The sequence below is a fragment of the Fusarium musae genome, chromosome 3 (genome assembly GCF_019915245.1).
Source record: "Fusarium musae strain F31 chromosome 3, whole genome shotgun sequence".
Taxonomy (NCBI): domain Eukaryota; kingdom Fungi; phylum Ascomycota; class Sordariomycetes; order Hypocreales; family Nectriaceae; genus Fusarium; species Fusarium musae.
In genome coordinates this window covers 2,569,291-2,582,256 of record NC_058389.1, presented here as the reverse complement: position 1 = coordinate 2,582,256, position 12,966 = coordinate 2,569,291, and the positions used below count along the sequence as shown (strand labels likewise).

At 50.1% G+C, this 12,966-nt stretch overlaps 3 protein-coding genes across 3 annotated transcripts; 2 read left to right on the top strand and 1 right to left on the bottom strand.

Annotated features, from left to right (window-relative positions):
- Window positions 1-2,212: 2,212 nt before the first annotated feature.
- On the top strand, window positions 2,213-4,776 carry J7337_004248 (uncharacterized protein; the record flags this gene model as incomplete). The annotated part of the gene is made up of 2 exons (XM_044821944.1): window positions 2,213-4,579; window positions 4,633-4,776. Coding segments are annotated over 2 exons (2,511 nt in total), but the record flags the coding sequence as incomplete, so codon positions are not given.
- A 2,065-nt stretch (window positions 4,777-6,841) lies between these two features.
- On the top strand, window positions 6,842-10,381 carry J7337_004247 (uncharacterized protein; the record flags this gene model as incomplete). Its single annotated transcript, XM_044821943.1, has 2 exons — window positions 6,842-8,659; window positions 8,723-10,381. The coding sequence occupies 2 exons, from the start codon at window positions 6,842-6,844 to the stop codon at window positions 10,379-10,381; spliced, it is 3,477 nt and encodes a 1,158-aa protein (XP_044683276.1).
- A 638-nt stretch (window positions 10,382-11,019) lies between these two features.
- J7337_004246 (uncharacterized protein) lies at window positions 11,020-12,467 on the bottom strand (the record flags this gene model as incomplete). The annotated part of the gene is made up of 2 exons (XM_044821942.1): window positions 11,020-12,167; window positions 12,221-12,467. 2 exons carry the CDS (start codon window positions 12,465-12,467, stop codon window positions 11,020-11,022), a joined length of 1,395 nt encoding a protein of 464 aa, XP_044683275.1.
- Window positions 12,468-12,966: the final 499 nt, after the last annotated feature.

The following is a 12,966-nucleotide window of genomic DNA, read 5'->3' as shown; positions in this document are numbered from 1 at the left end:
GATGGGTAGCAATCATATGAGGAAGCTATCGACAGTGGCTTGCTCCTCTACTCCCCTATACCCTGTCCAATTGTTGTCTGGATAATAAGATGGAGATCCTGGAGATGGCTGCCACCTTTTTGCATCATTGCATCTCGACCCCAGACGGACGAACTGTTGTCGTTGTCAATTTCCCCAGGCTCACGGTTAATGTCAATTTGTTGTGGCGGGTTTAAGACCAAGACTAAGACGAGACGAGGCGTGACAAGCAGGACACGCACGGCTAGCTTCGAAGCCGACCGGTGAAAAAGAAAAGAAAAGAACACGTCTCGAACATGACAGACACCCCAGATTGGCTGCGACTGTGACGTGACAGACAGACAGTCAGTCAGTCATTAATTAAGAGAATTCTTTCTCGGAAGACCCAACCGACAAGGACAAGCAATTCGTTCGTTCGTTGGTAGGAGTGGCACCCCATGGCACCAAAAATCCTCCACCTCTTACACCACTCCACATCTGTTCATCAACCCACCTTCGGCGGGACCTCGCTCCCAAGCTTGGAGTCTAACTAAGGCTAGATCCTCTCTTCTCCGTACGGAGTAGCAAGCGAACCATTTGGCATGCGGCAGCTTCTTGGGGCATGCTGGTCTAGTAAAAGTACTCCCCCGTTTCTGTCGAACAGGCCCCGTCCATGCCCAGGTTTTCCTGGTACCGCCCGACATTTCAGTCACGAGCGGTCATGCCTTGGGGTTTGGGTTGGGTTGGTTCGGTTCAGTTTCTCCAGAAAAACACAACGCCCGTTTCTCTCGTCCCTTCTTTCGATCAAAGATTGTCCTTGTCATCGTTGGTCAAGAGCATTCGAATCTGTCTATCCATAAACTATTGCTTCTTTTTCTGATCTCTGTGATCCTAATTCTCCGTCTCAAAGTTGAATCTCGACTCCAGGGGTTTTTGAGTTTTATAGCACTCACTCACCCACTCACTCACGACTCACTCAACGTCAAACCTCCAGGATCCACTTGTCGGTCACTCAGTCTTCTGATCTGACATGACTTGATTATACTTGGACCTCTTTAAAACGACCCTTAAGGTGACCAATCTTGATATGAAGATCCCGTTCTTCTCTTGCCCCTCTAAAACAAAAACCACGAAATCAATTGCATCAAAGACCAAGATCTTGTCGAGCTGTGTTTAAGCGCAGAGTCCAAAGAGGAAGAGGTCCAGCCTGACATTGCCGTGGCAAATCTCAACGCATCTGGCAATAAGCTATTTAGCCAGAGTTCACGACGGCAACTAGACACCTCAAACGACCAGGGTACTGTAAGTGTATGCCTTCACTTTGTCTCATCTCCTGGACCGTCTTTCATCTCCCCAAATCCCTTCACTTTCCCTGTCAAGTGTCAACCCATTTCTTACACCCTGACCCTCCTCATATATACACCAAGACGTATTCTCACAACCCTCTACTCCAAAAAAAACCCTGTGTCCATCACTACCTATAATGCAAAGGTGTCAGATGCCTCGTCAATCACTCAGCGGTCCCCGCTCCCCGAGAAATTTGCCCCCTAATACCAATACGCGTTGATCTTGGTCTGTTTTGATGCCTCTGCAACCCGCCTGCAGCCGTCATCAGACTCGAACCCCTGTTTACCTACCTCTTACATCTAGCTCTTCCCCATAAACTGATTTGAGTTCTGCCTGCAGGAGGGCAAGCTGACCAGGTTTATCAGTGAAGCTGTCCCCGTCTTTCCTCTCCAAGAGAGGGGAATAGCTCACAACATCCTCCGATCCTATCCTAGCTACGGATACTCGAACCCACAATACCCTTACTGCCGCCAGACCCTCCGCAGTGTCTGCGGTTGAGCGCGAGCACTGGCAACATGTTGTCTAATCCACTTCAACGTTTTTCACCTTACCAGAACATCACCTCCTCCAACATCCCACCGGATGGAAACGTCCAGCAAGGCACGATGTCAGGTACAGGACTGGAATCACTCGGCCAAAGCCATCAATATCCGATTCAACCACTCTCGCAAGCCGTCCCCCTCTCAAGCGCTCATCTGGAGAGGTCAGGTCCCCAAGTAAAGAATCGGCAGCATCCTTATGGAATTCACCCGCGCAACGCCAGCACCTCAGGGCCCATCAGGAGAAGAATCAGTCGAGCTTGCGATCAGTGCAATCAACTACGCACGAAGTGCGACGGCCAACACCCCTGTGCACACTGCATTGGTAGGTACTGAGGTCAAACATTAACGGAGTGTTTCTGACTTCTGTAGAATTCGGCCTGGGGTGTGAGTACATCCGCGAAAGGAAGAAGAGAGGAAAGGCGTCGAGAAAGGAACTGGCCCAGCAAGCTGCTGCCCAGGCGGCGGCGGCTGCCAATGGCCAGACTCTTGATGAATCTACATCTGAGAATGGCCAATCCGGCAACAAGGGACTCGACTCGTCGAATATGGTACTGGAGCAGCAATCTAATGAACGACACCCGAGCACTAGCAGCAAATCGAGCAGAGATCCGGGCGACGATGTGATGCGACATACTCAAGGTCTGGAAGGCCTCGACCCCCTTGGCAACATAAGCGAGCAACCACACATGGGTCGTTCCTCTCTGGATGGCGAACATATTGAAAATAACGGCGGTCTGGATCTCAATGGCTTCGGAAGTATGGCTCACGGCTATGAGACGCAGGGTCTTGAAGGTCCTGTGCTCAATGGTCAGTCATATGCGGCCAACGGGCGAGGCAACATGCCTGGCTATGCCGAATTCCCATATTCGATGCAAGCCCAGAGTCCTCCTAACTTTGCCAACAACCCCACATTCAGGATGGGAAATAGCCCTCTTGGGTACTCAATGGGGAAGGGAACTTCACCTGGATGGGGTATCTCAATGGCTTCACCGCCAGGCCAGTACCAATCCCAGGTCCCAGCTCCAGCTTTCAACAACTCCAAGTTGCGGTATCCTGTTCTTGAGCCATTGGTGCCATATCTCAACAACCTTATCCCTATCCCGCTGGCTTGCGATTTAATCGACTTATACTTTGCGTCCTCTTCATCGGCCCAGATGCACCCGATGTCACCCTATGTCTTGGGGTTCGTATTCCGAAAACGATATTTCCTGGATCAGACGAGGCCGAGACCATGTCAACCAGCCCTCTTGGCAAGCATGCTTTGGGTTGCTGCACAGACTAGTGACGCTCCTTTCCTCGCCAGCACACCATCAGCTCGAGCCAAGACATGTCAGAAGCTCCTAGAACTTACAGTGTATCTCCTTCGACCGCTCATTCATACAGCACCAAGCGATGCGCCCAGCCCCGTTGCTGATGGTGTTGCTCTTGGCGGGTTGGGTGTGGCTATGCCCGGCTCAATTAGCCTCGATGCTACAAGTGGCGAGTCGGGGCCATTTGGTGCCGCAGGTAGTCTTGACGACGTAATCACTTACATTCATTTGGCGGTCGTCGTCTCTGCGAGCGAATACAAAGGTGCCAGTATGAGATGGTGGACCGCTGCTTGGGGTCTTGCTCGTGAGCTGAAGCTGGGTCGCGAGCTTCCCCCTGGACCTTCACCTGCGACTCAAGAGAACATGGACACTGACACCGCAGATGATGGAGAAGGCGGTATTAGTGGTAACGGATATGTAGGCGAGGAAGAACGTGAGGAACGACGCCGAATATGGTGGCTCCTTTACATCGTCGACAGACATTTGGCATTGTGTTACAATCGCCCCCTATTTTTGCTTGATATCGAGTGCCAGGGTTTGCTGCAACCCATGGACGACGCCCGATGGCAGAGCGGCGACTTCAGCGGCCACTCAAATTCAACCACAGATCCCAATCTACTGGGAACGAGTCCAGAAGGGTATGGCGCCGACATGACACAAGCTCATGGTCCTCAATACGAGTGCCGAGGCCACAGCATATTTGGATATTTCCTCCCTCTCATGACGATCCTGGGTGAAATTGTCGACTTGCACCACGCAAAGAATCACCCGCGCTTCGGAACCGGCTTTCGTCAAGGGCACGAGTGGAATGCCCAAACCGCAGAAATTACTCGACATCTGGAAATTTATGAGCAGAGCTTGCAGGCTTTCGAGCACAAGAACCTGCCCCGACCGGCGGAGGAAAGAGTCGATGCTCAGAACGAGGGCAACGAGCGCTCAGGGGTTCCTGATGCCAACACGCCATCAGTACACTCAGTACACACTAACGGATCGAATCGTCTCACCGAGAGCAATATACAGACTCGAATCGTTATTGCATACGGAACTCACGTTATGCACGTCTTGCATATTCTATTGGCCGGAAAATGGGATCCCATCAACTTGCTGGATGATGAGGATCTGTGGATCTCATCGCAGGGATTCATCACATCGACGAGCCATGCTGTCGCTGCGGCTGAAGCGATCAACCAGATTCTTGAATTCGACCCTGGACTGGAATTCATGCCGTTCTTCTTCGGTATATATCTTCTTCAGGGGTCGTTCTTGCTGCTGCTTATTGCGGACAAGCTGCAGTCGGAGGCATCGCCAAGTGTTGCAAAAGCATGCGAGACAATCGTGCGGGCTCACGAAGCATGTGTAGTCACTCTAAGCACAGAATATCAGGTAAGTCCTTCTCTACAAATCGAGATCTCAGCGTAAATACTAACAATGGATAGCGAAAATTCAGCAAAGTTATGCGTAGCGCTCTTGCTCAGGTTCGAGGTCGTGTACCTGAGGATCTGGGAGAGCAGCAACAACGGCGAAGGGAGCTTTTGGCAGTTTATCGATGGACAAAGGGAGGAACAGGATTGGCCTTGTGAGCAGGGCTCTGGGTCAAGATAACGGCAAGCAAGCCATCGGGATTGGAAAAAAGGGGGCAACGTATTCGCGGCGGCGTATTGGGACACTCTCTTTCGGGTAGATAACGGCCTTGATGGACTCAAGACATGACTTGAGTATTGGAGCGGCACGGTGCTTTTAGATACCATGAAGCGGACAGCGATGTGTTGTCGAAAAGCCAAGTCTTTTGGCATGTGGAAATTCAATTTCTATTAATCTTTTTGAGTTCTTGACGAATCGTGTCTTTCTCGGGATGGTTCGCGATTGATGATGGTAGAATGACTGATAAAGGAAGAGATTAGCAATGAGATCAATGCTAGTTGTATGCGAGTGAGTGAGTGCTGGGTGATGTTCAAACAAAGGGCGCGGATGTAAAGTGAAGGGGGGTGGTGAGCAAGCATGTTCAGTAAGACAACGACTTAACGAGCGAACATGGTCATCTCAGTAAACTGACTTGGATGGACTATTTCGTCCTCTTGGCTGGTCCCAAAGACTTTTTCTCCTTCTTGTTTATGTCGGTGCGTCACCAACGACACTGCTGACGGCCAACACCAACCGTAACCCCTATTTACGCCCATCAACACAGGACGATCCAGGGCTTTCGAAAATGCATTCCGACGTACCTAGAGGGTTCGGTATTGTTACTGCGTTGTTTTTGGCTTGATAGTTCGATTGCTCGGCGAGCTGTTTTGATGTGTACCATCGATATAGACACTACCTACGAAACGAACCATGATACGAGTTAGCTGTGGTGAAGCGGAACGATCGATACGACTTCAAAAAAACACAGACGATCGAGACACGATATAAGAGGTCCTCCGGGTTGGGTTTTGGAAGCTTGGACACTAACGAATTCCGATAATGGGGCGAGTTGGCGAGTTGGGGGGGTTAAACCACCAAGACGAATCAAGACTCAACAAAAGAGATAAGGAAGAATGACTCACCAAAGATTGTTCTTTTCCATATTTCTACAGTTAGAGTAAGAGCTTGAGATATATAAACAACTGTCAGAGTGCATTCTTGCTGAAATTGTTTTCCTGGCATGTTACGCCTCGTGCACCCTCGCGAGTAACCACGTCATGTGTTGTCTTCACCCAGGCGATTGGCCGTTTATTTCCATGCGTATCAACTTGATGTGGGGGATAGAGGCTCTGCAGTGCCAGGATATGGAACTCCACTCTCGACTTCAACGCATAGGGTCCGCCAGACACTCGATGATATAGCTTCATAGGCATGCATCACTTGCAAAATATTATATACTCGATATAGATACATAGTAGAGCATGCTCAGGATCGCTTATTTAGAGACTGTTGTCAAGAAACCTCTGGGATATGCTCACGTGGACTGCCAAACAAAAATGCAGCCTATGGCTTCCATTGCATCAGATGGGATATAACCTGTTGCTCTGCCCGTGACGTTTTCTTTTCTTGATCACGTCTTCAGGCGCGTCTGCTACCTCTGAACTGTCTGTCTACGCGTGCCTCCACTGTCATAGGCGGACTATACCTCGCAGTGACCAAGTGCATTAGCTCATGATGCCCCTATGCCACTGCAAGATTTCCACGTAGGGAACTCACTCGCTTGTCTCGACTGCATAGCCCGCTATTTTTACTGACACTGGCAGTTCGAGGTCCGCAGAACTGCGTTTGCTGCTCTGCCTTCCTGGTTGCTCCACCCACTCCGTTCCCCCCATCTCTTCCTTTCTCCTCTCTCTTCTCCTCCCATCACAACATCACAACCTCACTCTCACAAACCCAAACTTCTTTTTATTTTATTTACCACAACACTCTTCTGCGGGTTGGATCATCTTCTTTTGATCTCTCTTCCAATCACGAGCATCTCGTGCTTTATGATTTCATCCATCAGAACTCCATCTGAACATCACTGCACACTACCACATCTCGCACCCACGGCTTGTGCAGCTATTCACTGCCGCAAGTTACATCTGCACTTAATCACTACACTACACACTGTTCACAGTATCACCTGCACATTGTAAACCTTTTCTATTTATTCTCCACGCGGTTTCGCGTCCCGAAGACACCATGTCTGAAGGACTTCCCTCGAAGCCTCTTCAACCTGCCCGCCCGTTGACTCAAGTACATCTGTCACCTGGGTCTGCAGAAGAAGCTATTGCATCTCTCCGAGCTTTTGGTACCAGCTTTCCACAGGCTGCTGGATCCCAAGCAGCTCAGACATCAACTACCCTCCAGGTACCTACTGTACCAGTCACTGAACAGTCTCAACAACCTCAGACAGGAGCGGCCCCTGCTAGAAATCCCAGAAGAAGAAGACAACCTAAGAAGACTCAAGTACAAGCTTCAACATCTCAACTGTCTCTTCCACAGGGCTCCCAAGAGGTTCATCAACTTCAAACCGAAGCACCCCCTTCTCAGAAGGCCAAGCAGCCGAGGAAGTCTTTGAAGCGATCTATCGACAGTGTCGAACCTTCAGCTTCCCAAGAAGGTCCTGCGACCAAGAAGCCCGCTCTTCAAGTGTCTCAGCCTACTCAACCTGAGATCCAAGCACTTCCTTCTGCAGCCGCTCTACAGGTACCTCAGCAGGCTCAACAATCTCAGACCGAAGCACTCCCTTCTCAGAAGTCCAAGCAGCCGAGAAAGTCTTTGAAGCGATCTATCGACAGTGTCGAACCTTCAGCTTCCCAGGAAGGCCCTGCTACCAAGAAGCCCGCTTTGGAGGTATCTCAGCCTGCTCAATCTGAGGTTCAAGCACCTCCCTCTACTGTTGCCCTACAGCTATATCAGCCTACTCAACCTGAGGTCGAAGCACCTCCCTCTACTGTTGCCCTACAGCTATATCAGCCTACTCAATCTGGTATTGAAGCACCTGCTTCGACTATCGATCTACCTCCACACCAGCCGGCTCAACAACTTCAGTCCCAGGCACCCCGTACTGATCCCACCCCTGGTGGATGGTGGGAGGTCCCTGGTTTCTCTGAACCGTTCAAGCAGTACCACAGAGACCGATGCGGAAAGGAAGGCACTCTTAGACCGTTTGTTGTCCAGGGAATCATTAACCTGGCTATCGCCGAACACCGAAGACTCCATGCTGCTGCTCGACAAGCTGCTGAAAACCAGGGTGCTGCTAACCCAACTGCGCCTCAACAAGAGACAGATCCAGCATCTGCAGGCGTTCAAGCTCTTGTGACCCTGTCCGGCGGCCCATCTTCTGAGATGGGCGTGGATAATCAACAGACGGCCATTGACCTTCCGATTGACCCCCAGCTTCAGGCGGAGTATGACGCTAGCTCTATGGACCCTCGTGCTCACACACTACACATCGGGGGTGTTCGGCTCAGCCAAGTTGGCTTGGGTCCCGATCCTGCTCTTCCCAAGGACGATGTTGATAGTCGCTTCAAGATGATTGAGTTCGAGCTCAAGAATCAGATTCAGCCTGGAAGTATTCCCATCCCCCCACCTTCTCTTCATCGACCCGCATACAAGGAGTTTGTTTGTAATACCTACGTGATGCCGCCCGGAGTTGAAGACGCTCGTCTGGAGAAGGTCCTGGTCGCAAGGAACGATATTATTCTCAACGAAAGGAAGAAGCTCAACCTTGTCCGCAACAACACATCTGCAAAGGGAACCCGTGTGAGACGGGAAGAGAAAGCGATCAACCTCAGGGAACTCACTAAAATGTTACAAGTCCAGATGAACTGGTGGCGCCTTAAGGCTGTCTCCCTTGGCGCCGACCCTAGAGAATGGAATGCCGTCTCCGAGGACCTCAAAGAGAAGATGTCTGCTGATATGGATAAAAAGGTGTGCGAGGCCGAAAGCGCTCAACTCGAGCGCATGAAGAGAATCAAAAGTTCAGAACATTCAGCTCGAAATACAGAAATCGCTGTGAGTTACATACAGTGCTTACGATTCTGGTATCCTAGGAACTTACTAACATACCGTGTCTAGAGACTGAACAAACTTGACGTCGCGAAGAAGGAGAAAGAGGTTCAAGCAATCATGGCTGCCATCGAGGCGAAAGATCGTGAACGACAGGAAGCACAGCTTCAGGGCCAGGAACTCCCTGAGATAGATCTTGACGAGTTCATTAAAATGACCTTTCCTGACGATGAAGCCCATGCCGATACCACTACCGCTGCCGGTGACACGGCCGAAGCCCCTACTCCGATCAACGACAATCAAAACGACAGTATTCATGCCAACACAAGTGGCTCCATCAACACCGATGGCGCTCCAATTGAGTCTACAGCTAAGATCGGTGAAAGTGCCGATGCTGGAGGTACAATCGAATCTGTCAACACCACTGATGTCAACAATACTATGGATGTTGGCAATCCTATCCACAACGACATCATTTCTCTGGTTCCCGGCAATATCATGGATGGAAACGCTCAGACTATGGGTGAAGATGCTCTGAACACTAGCAACATGGCTACTGCATCTACCATGGACAACAGTTCACTTCTTCCAAACAACTGGGCCATGCAGCCATACACTCAGATTGTTAGCACCCCTCATATGTCTATGGACTCTCAAGGGGCTCCTGTCAACAACTACGGCATGCAGAACAACGGCATGCAGAACAACGGCATGCAGAACAACGGCATGCAGAACAACGACATGCAGAACAATGGCATGCAGTACTGGGTCCCTGGCGGGACTGCGATTGATACCGAATTCCAGGGTGGTGCCTTGGACGACTTTAACCCTCAAAACAATAACTTCCTCAACTTGGGGCTTCATGATAATGGGTTTATGCAGAGCAATCTCCAGGATACCCCCTTTGCTACCGATGATATGCAGAACATCAACATCAACATCACCACCAATGGGTTTCAAAGAATCACCGCTCTCGACGATAGCACTCAACTATCTAACTATCCCATGCAAGACAGCACTCCTCTTGACACCAGCCTATATGGCAATGTCTCTTTCGGCAACAGTACTCAGTGCAGTACTTCCCTCGACAACAGTGTCCAGGGCGATGCCGGTTTTGACACCAGCGCTTTCAGCAATGCCTCTATCGACAGCGGTACCCCGTACAATGCCTCTTTTGATATTAACTTTCAAGACAACACCTCTGTCAACTACGGACTCCAGGGCAATCTCCCTACTAACAACAGTACTCACGGTGCCGCCCCCTACAACAATTTGATCCAGGGCGATGCCTCTAGCAGCACCAATCCTCAGGAAAATGGCAACGCCACTAAGAAACAGAAGCCCAATAGAGTCACCAAGACCACTAAGCCTAGCCGGGCCAGCAAGAGCAATGGCCGCAACGTTAAGAAGCCCGAGACCGTTAGACGTGAGATCACCGGAGCCGATCTTCCTAGAGTTGCAAACCCCGTCTCAAGCAACAGCTTCAACCCAGCCGTTCTTGCACGCGCTAGACTTGACCACATCGATCTCACAGATCGTTACGCCTTTGGTGGACGGCCTCCTAGTGCCAGCCAACAGATCCTCACTCCTCGGGCTTGCGACTTCGCAAACGACAAACACCTCACCTACGAGAATTCTTTTACAAGCGAGGGCAACAAAAGCCTCTTCGAAGCTAATTATTCTAACTATGAGTTGTACCCTTCCGACGACGAAAGGAACCAATTTTGAAAACCTGTCAACCCGTTGGGAAGACGCAGGGCTGAAGTGAGAAGCCGCGCGATTGGGGACTGATGCAGTCTCGTAATGAAAATCGCATCGAGGTCTCCCAGTTATGAGTGTCTGTCATTGGAGATGAGAGTTTCGGCCATTACATGAGGGCTATGAACCATACCAGAGGAGGATAGTTGCTAATTTTTGTGCGAGTATGGAGGATATATCAGTGAAGCCAAACCAAGGCTTCACATGCGAATCGGATCTGTCGTGTTTTCTTCACACAAAGTGTCATGCCTCGGATTAATAGGCAGGAGTCATAATTATACACGCAGTTAGTTAAAGCTATTACACAAAAACTCAGTAGCGACATGTACTGTCAGTGATGAAGTGATGAAGTGACAGAAAAAAGCCCAAAGCAACAATCCTGTCATGGGTTCGTAGCACGCCTCTTTTAGCAATCCATGGCATATTATCTGTAGAGCTGATTGAGCATGTACGGAGTAATCAAGTGAAACATTGACGCTGATGATCACGAGGGCAGACAGAGATCGTACTGCTCTGCTGCTGTACCGACAAATTGCATTACTGTCAGTGATGGATAGTGTCTGAAACAACATGGGCAGTCTGTCTCAGCTCATTTCTTTGTCCTCTGTTTATCTCACATGAACTGTTCTCCCTCTGACCCAAACCCTCTTGACATTCCTGTCGTCTCCATTAAACAGCCACTTCGCAATCTTCTCCTCCCAAGTTTCCCACCCGAAAACATTCACATTCCCGTCATCATCCGCCAGGCCATCCTCATCAACACTTCCTAGTCCTATCAACTGAGCATCCCACTCCATACCCTCCTCAAACCCACCGATTCTATCAGCCAGTCCAACAACCTCTGCACCGCCGCGAGTTGCAAGATACAGCACCTCTTCGACCGTCAACTTGCTCCGTTCCTTTTCCTCGTCCATCCCCATCGCAACGTGTCGACTCACAAGGGCTGCTTGACGTGCTGCTTCGAGAATGGAAGGGCTGTAGCCGCCGCTCATGTCTGTACCAAGGCCAACTGTGATCCCCTTGTCCCAGAGCCATCTTACGCGTGCAGAACCGCTGGTGAGTGAACTGTTGCTGCAAGGACAGTGTGAGATTTTACTTCCCCGTTGCGCAATCAGCTTTGCCTCCGCTTCGGTCAAGTGAATCGCGTGCGCAAGAATCGTCCGGGTGGTGAGAAGACCGCAATCATCGTACAATTGCGTATACGACTCCGACTCCGGAAACAGCTTTGCGACAAGTTCGACTTCTCCTTCGTTCTCGGAAACGTGTGTCTGGACAGGAAGATCCATTTCTTTTTGGATCTTTGCCAGACCCTTCATCGAATCGCTGGAGCAAGTTGGTGCAAATCGGGGCGTCAGCACCGGAGATACAAGTTTAAACTCAGGGTCGATTTTTTGAACATGTCGAATCGTCTGTCTCGTTTTTTCAAGGCCCTCTTCGGCACTCTCATCGCGATAGTAGCTTGGACACATGTCAGGGTTGTCCATACACACGCGTCCAACAAGAGCTCGTTGTCCTATCTCTAAGCAGAGATCAGCGAGGAGGTTCGTTGCTGCTACGTCGATGGTAGCATAGTAAGCCGCTGTTGTCGTTCCGTGGGATAATGTCCGTCGAACACATGAGCCATATACTCGCTTTGCCTTGCTCAAGTCCTTTAGACTTGACTCTAGAGGGAATGTATACTTCTCCAACCAGTCTAGGAGAGTGGTCTTTCCAAAGATTCCCACATTTGGGTATTGAGATGCATGCACATGTGAGTCTAATGTTTCTGTCAGTGTGTGTTTCTTGGAAAGCAAGGGCTGTATCACTCACCAACAAAACCAGGGAAGAAGAACTGCCCAGGCTTCGCAATATGAACATCTACATCGCTGAGCTCCCAGTTCAGAGTTTCACGTAGCCTCTTTCCAATCTGCTCAGTACTGCCGCCCTCTGTATCGACCTTGACAATTCTACCCTCTCCATCAACACATACAATCGTGTCATGGTGATAGTCAAGCTCTTTGGGACTTTTGCTGGATATGAATGTCCCGACAAAGACTTGCTTCTTTAAGCCCGCCATTGTAGATTCCTCTATATCTCAATTTCTCAAGTGTTCGCTGTGTTGTTGAACAATAAGAGGTAAGATGCCAAGTGGGGATGGTGTAATAGCGAACAGAGCCGAAAGAAAAAAGAAAGCCCGAGAACAAAAAGAACGAGTCTAAAGCCCTTCCCCTTTGGACCTTATATACGAATTCATGGACACGTAAACTTATCTATGTTTGCGATGTTGTTAGCGACCAAAGCGGTCTTGATTCCCCTGATAGGCCATCTCCACCACTTGTCCGTCTCCGGCCGTCGCCGGCAGCCGACCGCTACCGCTACCGCTCGGAACCAGTGAGATCCAATGGTAGGGTGGTACAGTCGCTGAGCCGAAGCACACCAATTAATGTCGGGTGTTTCATTATCTCGTCAATTATTTCCTACACAAGCCTCACTTGTACGACACCGTCGGGAGCCAACCAACATCACAGGAGACTGCGTGTGCATCCCAAGCTTTCACAGGACGAGATATGTTATTC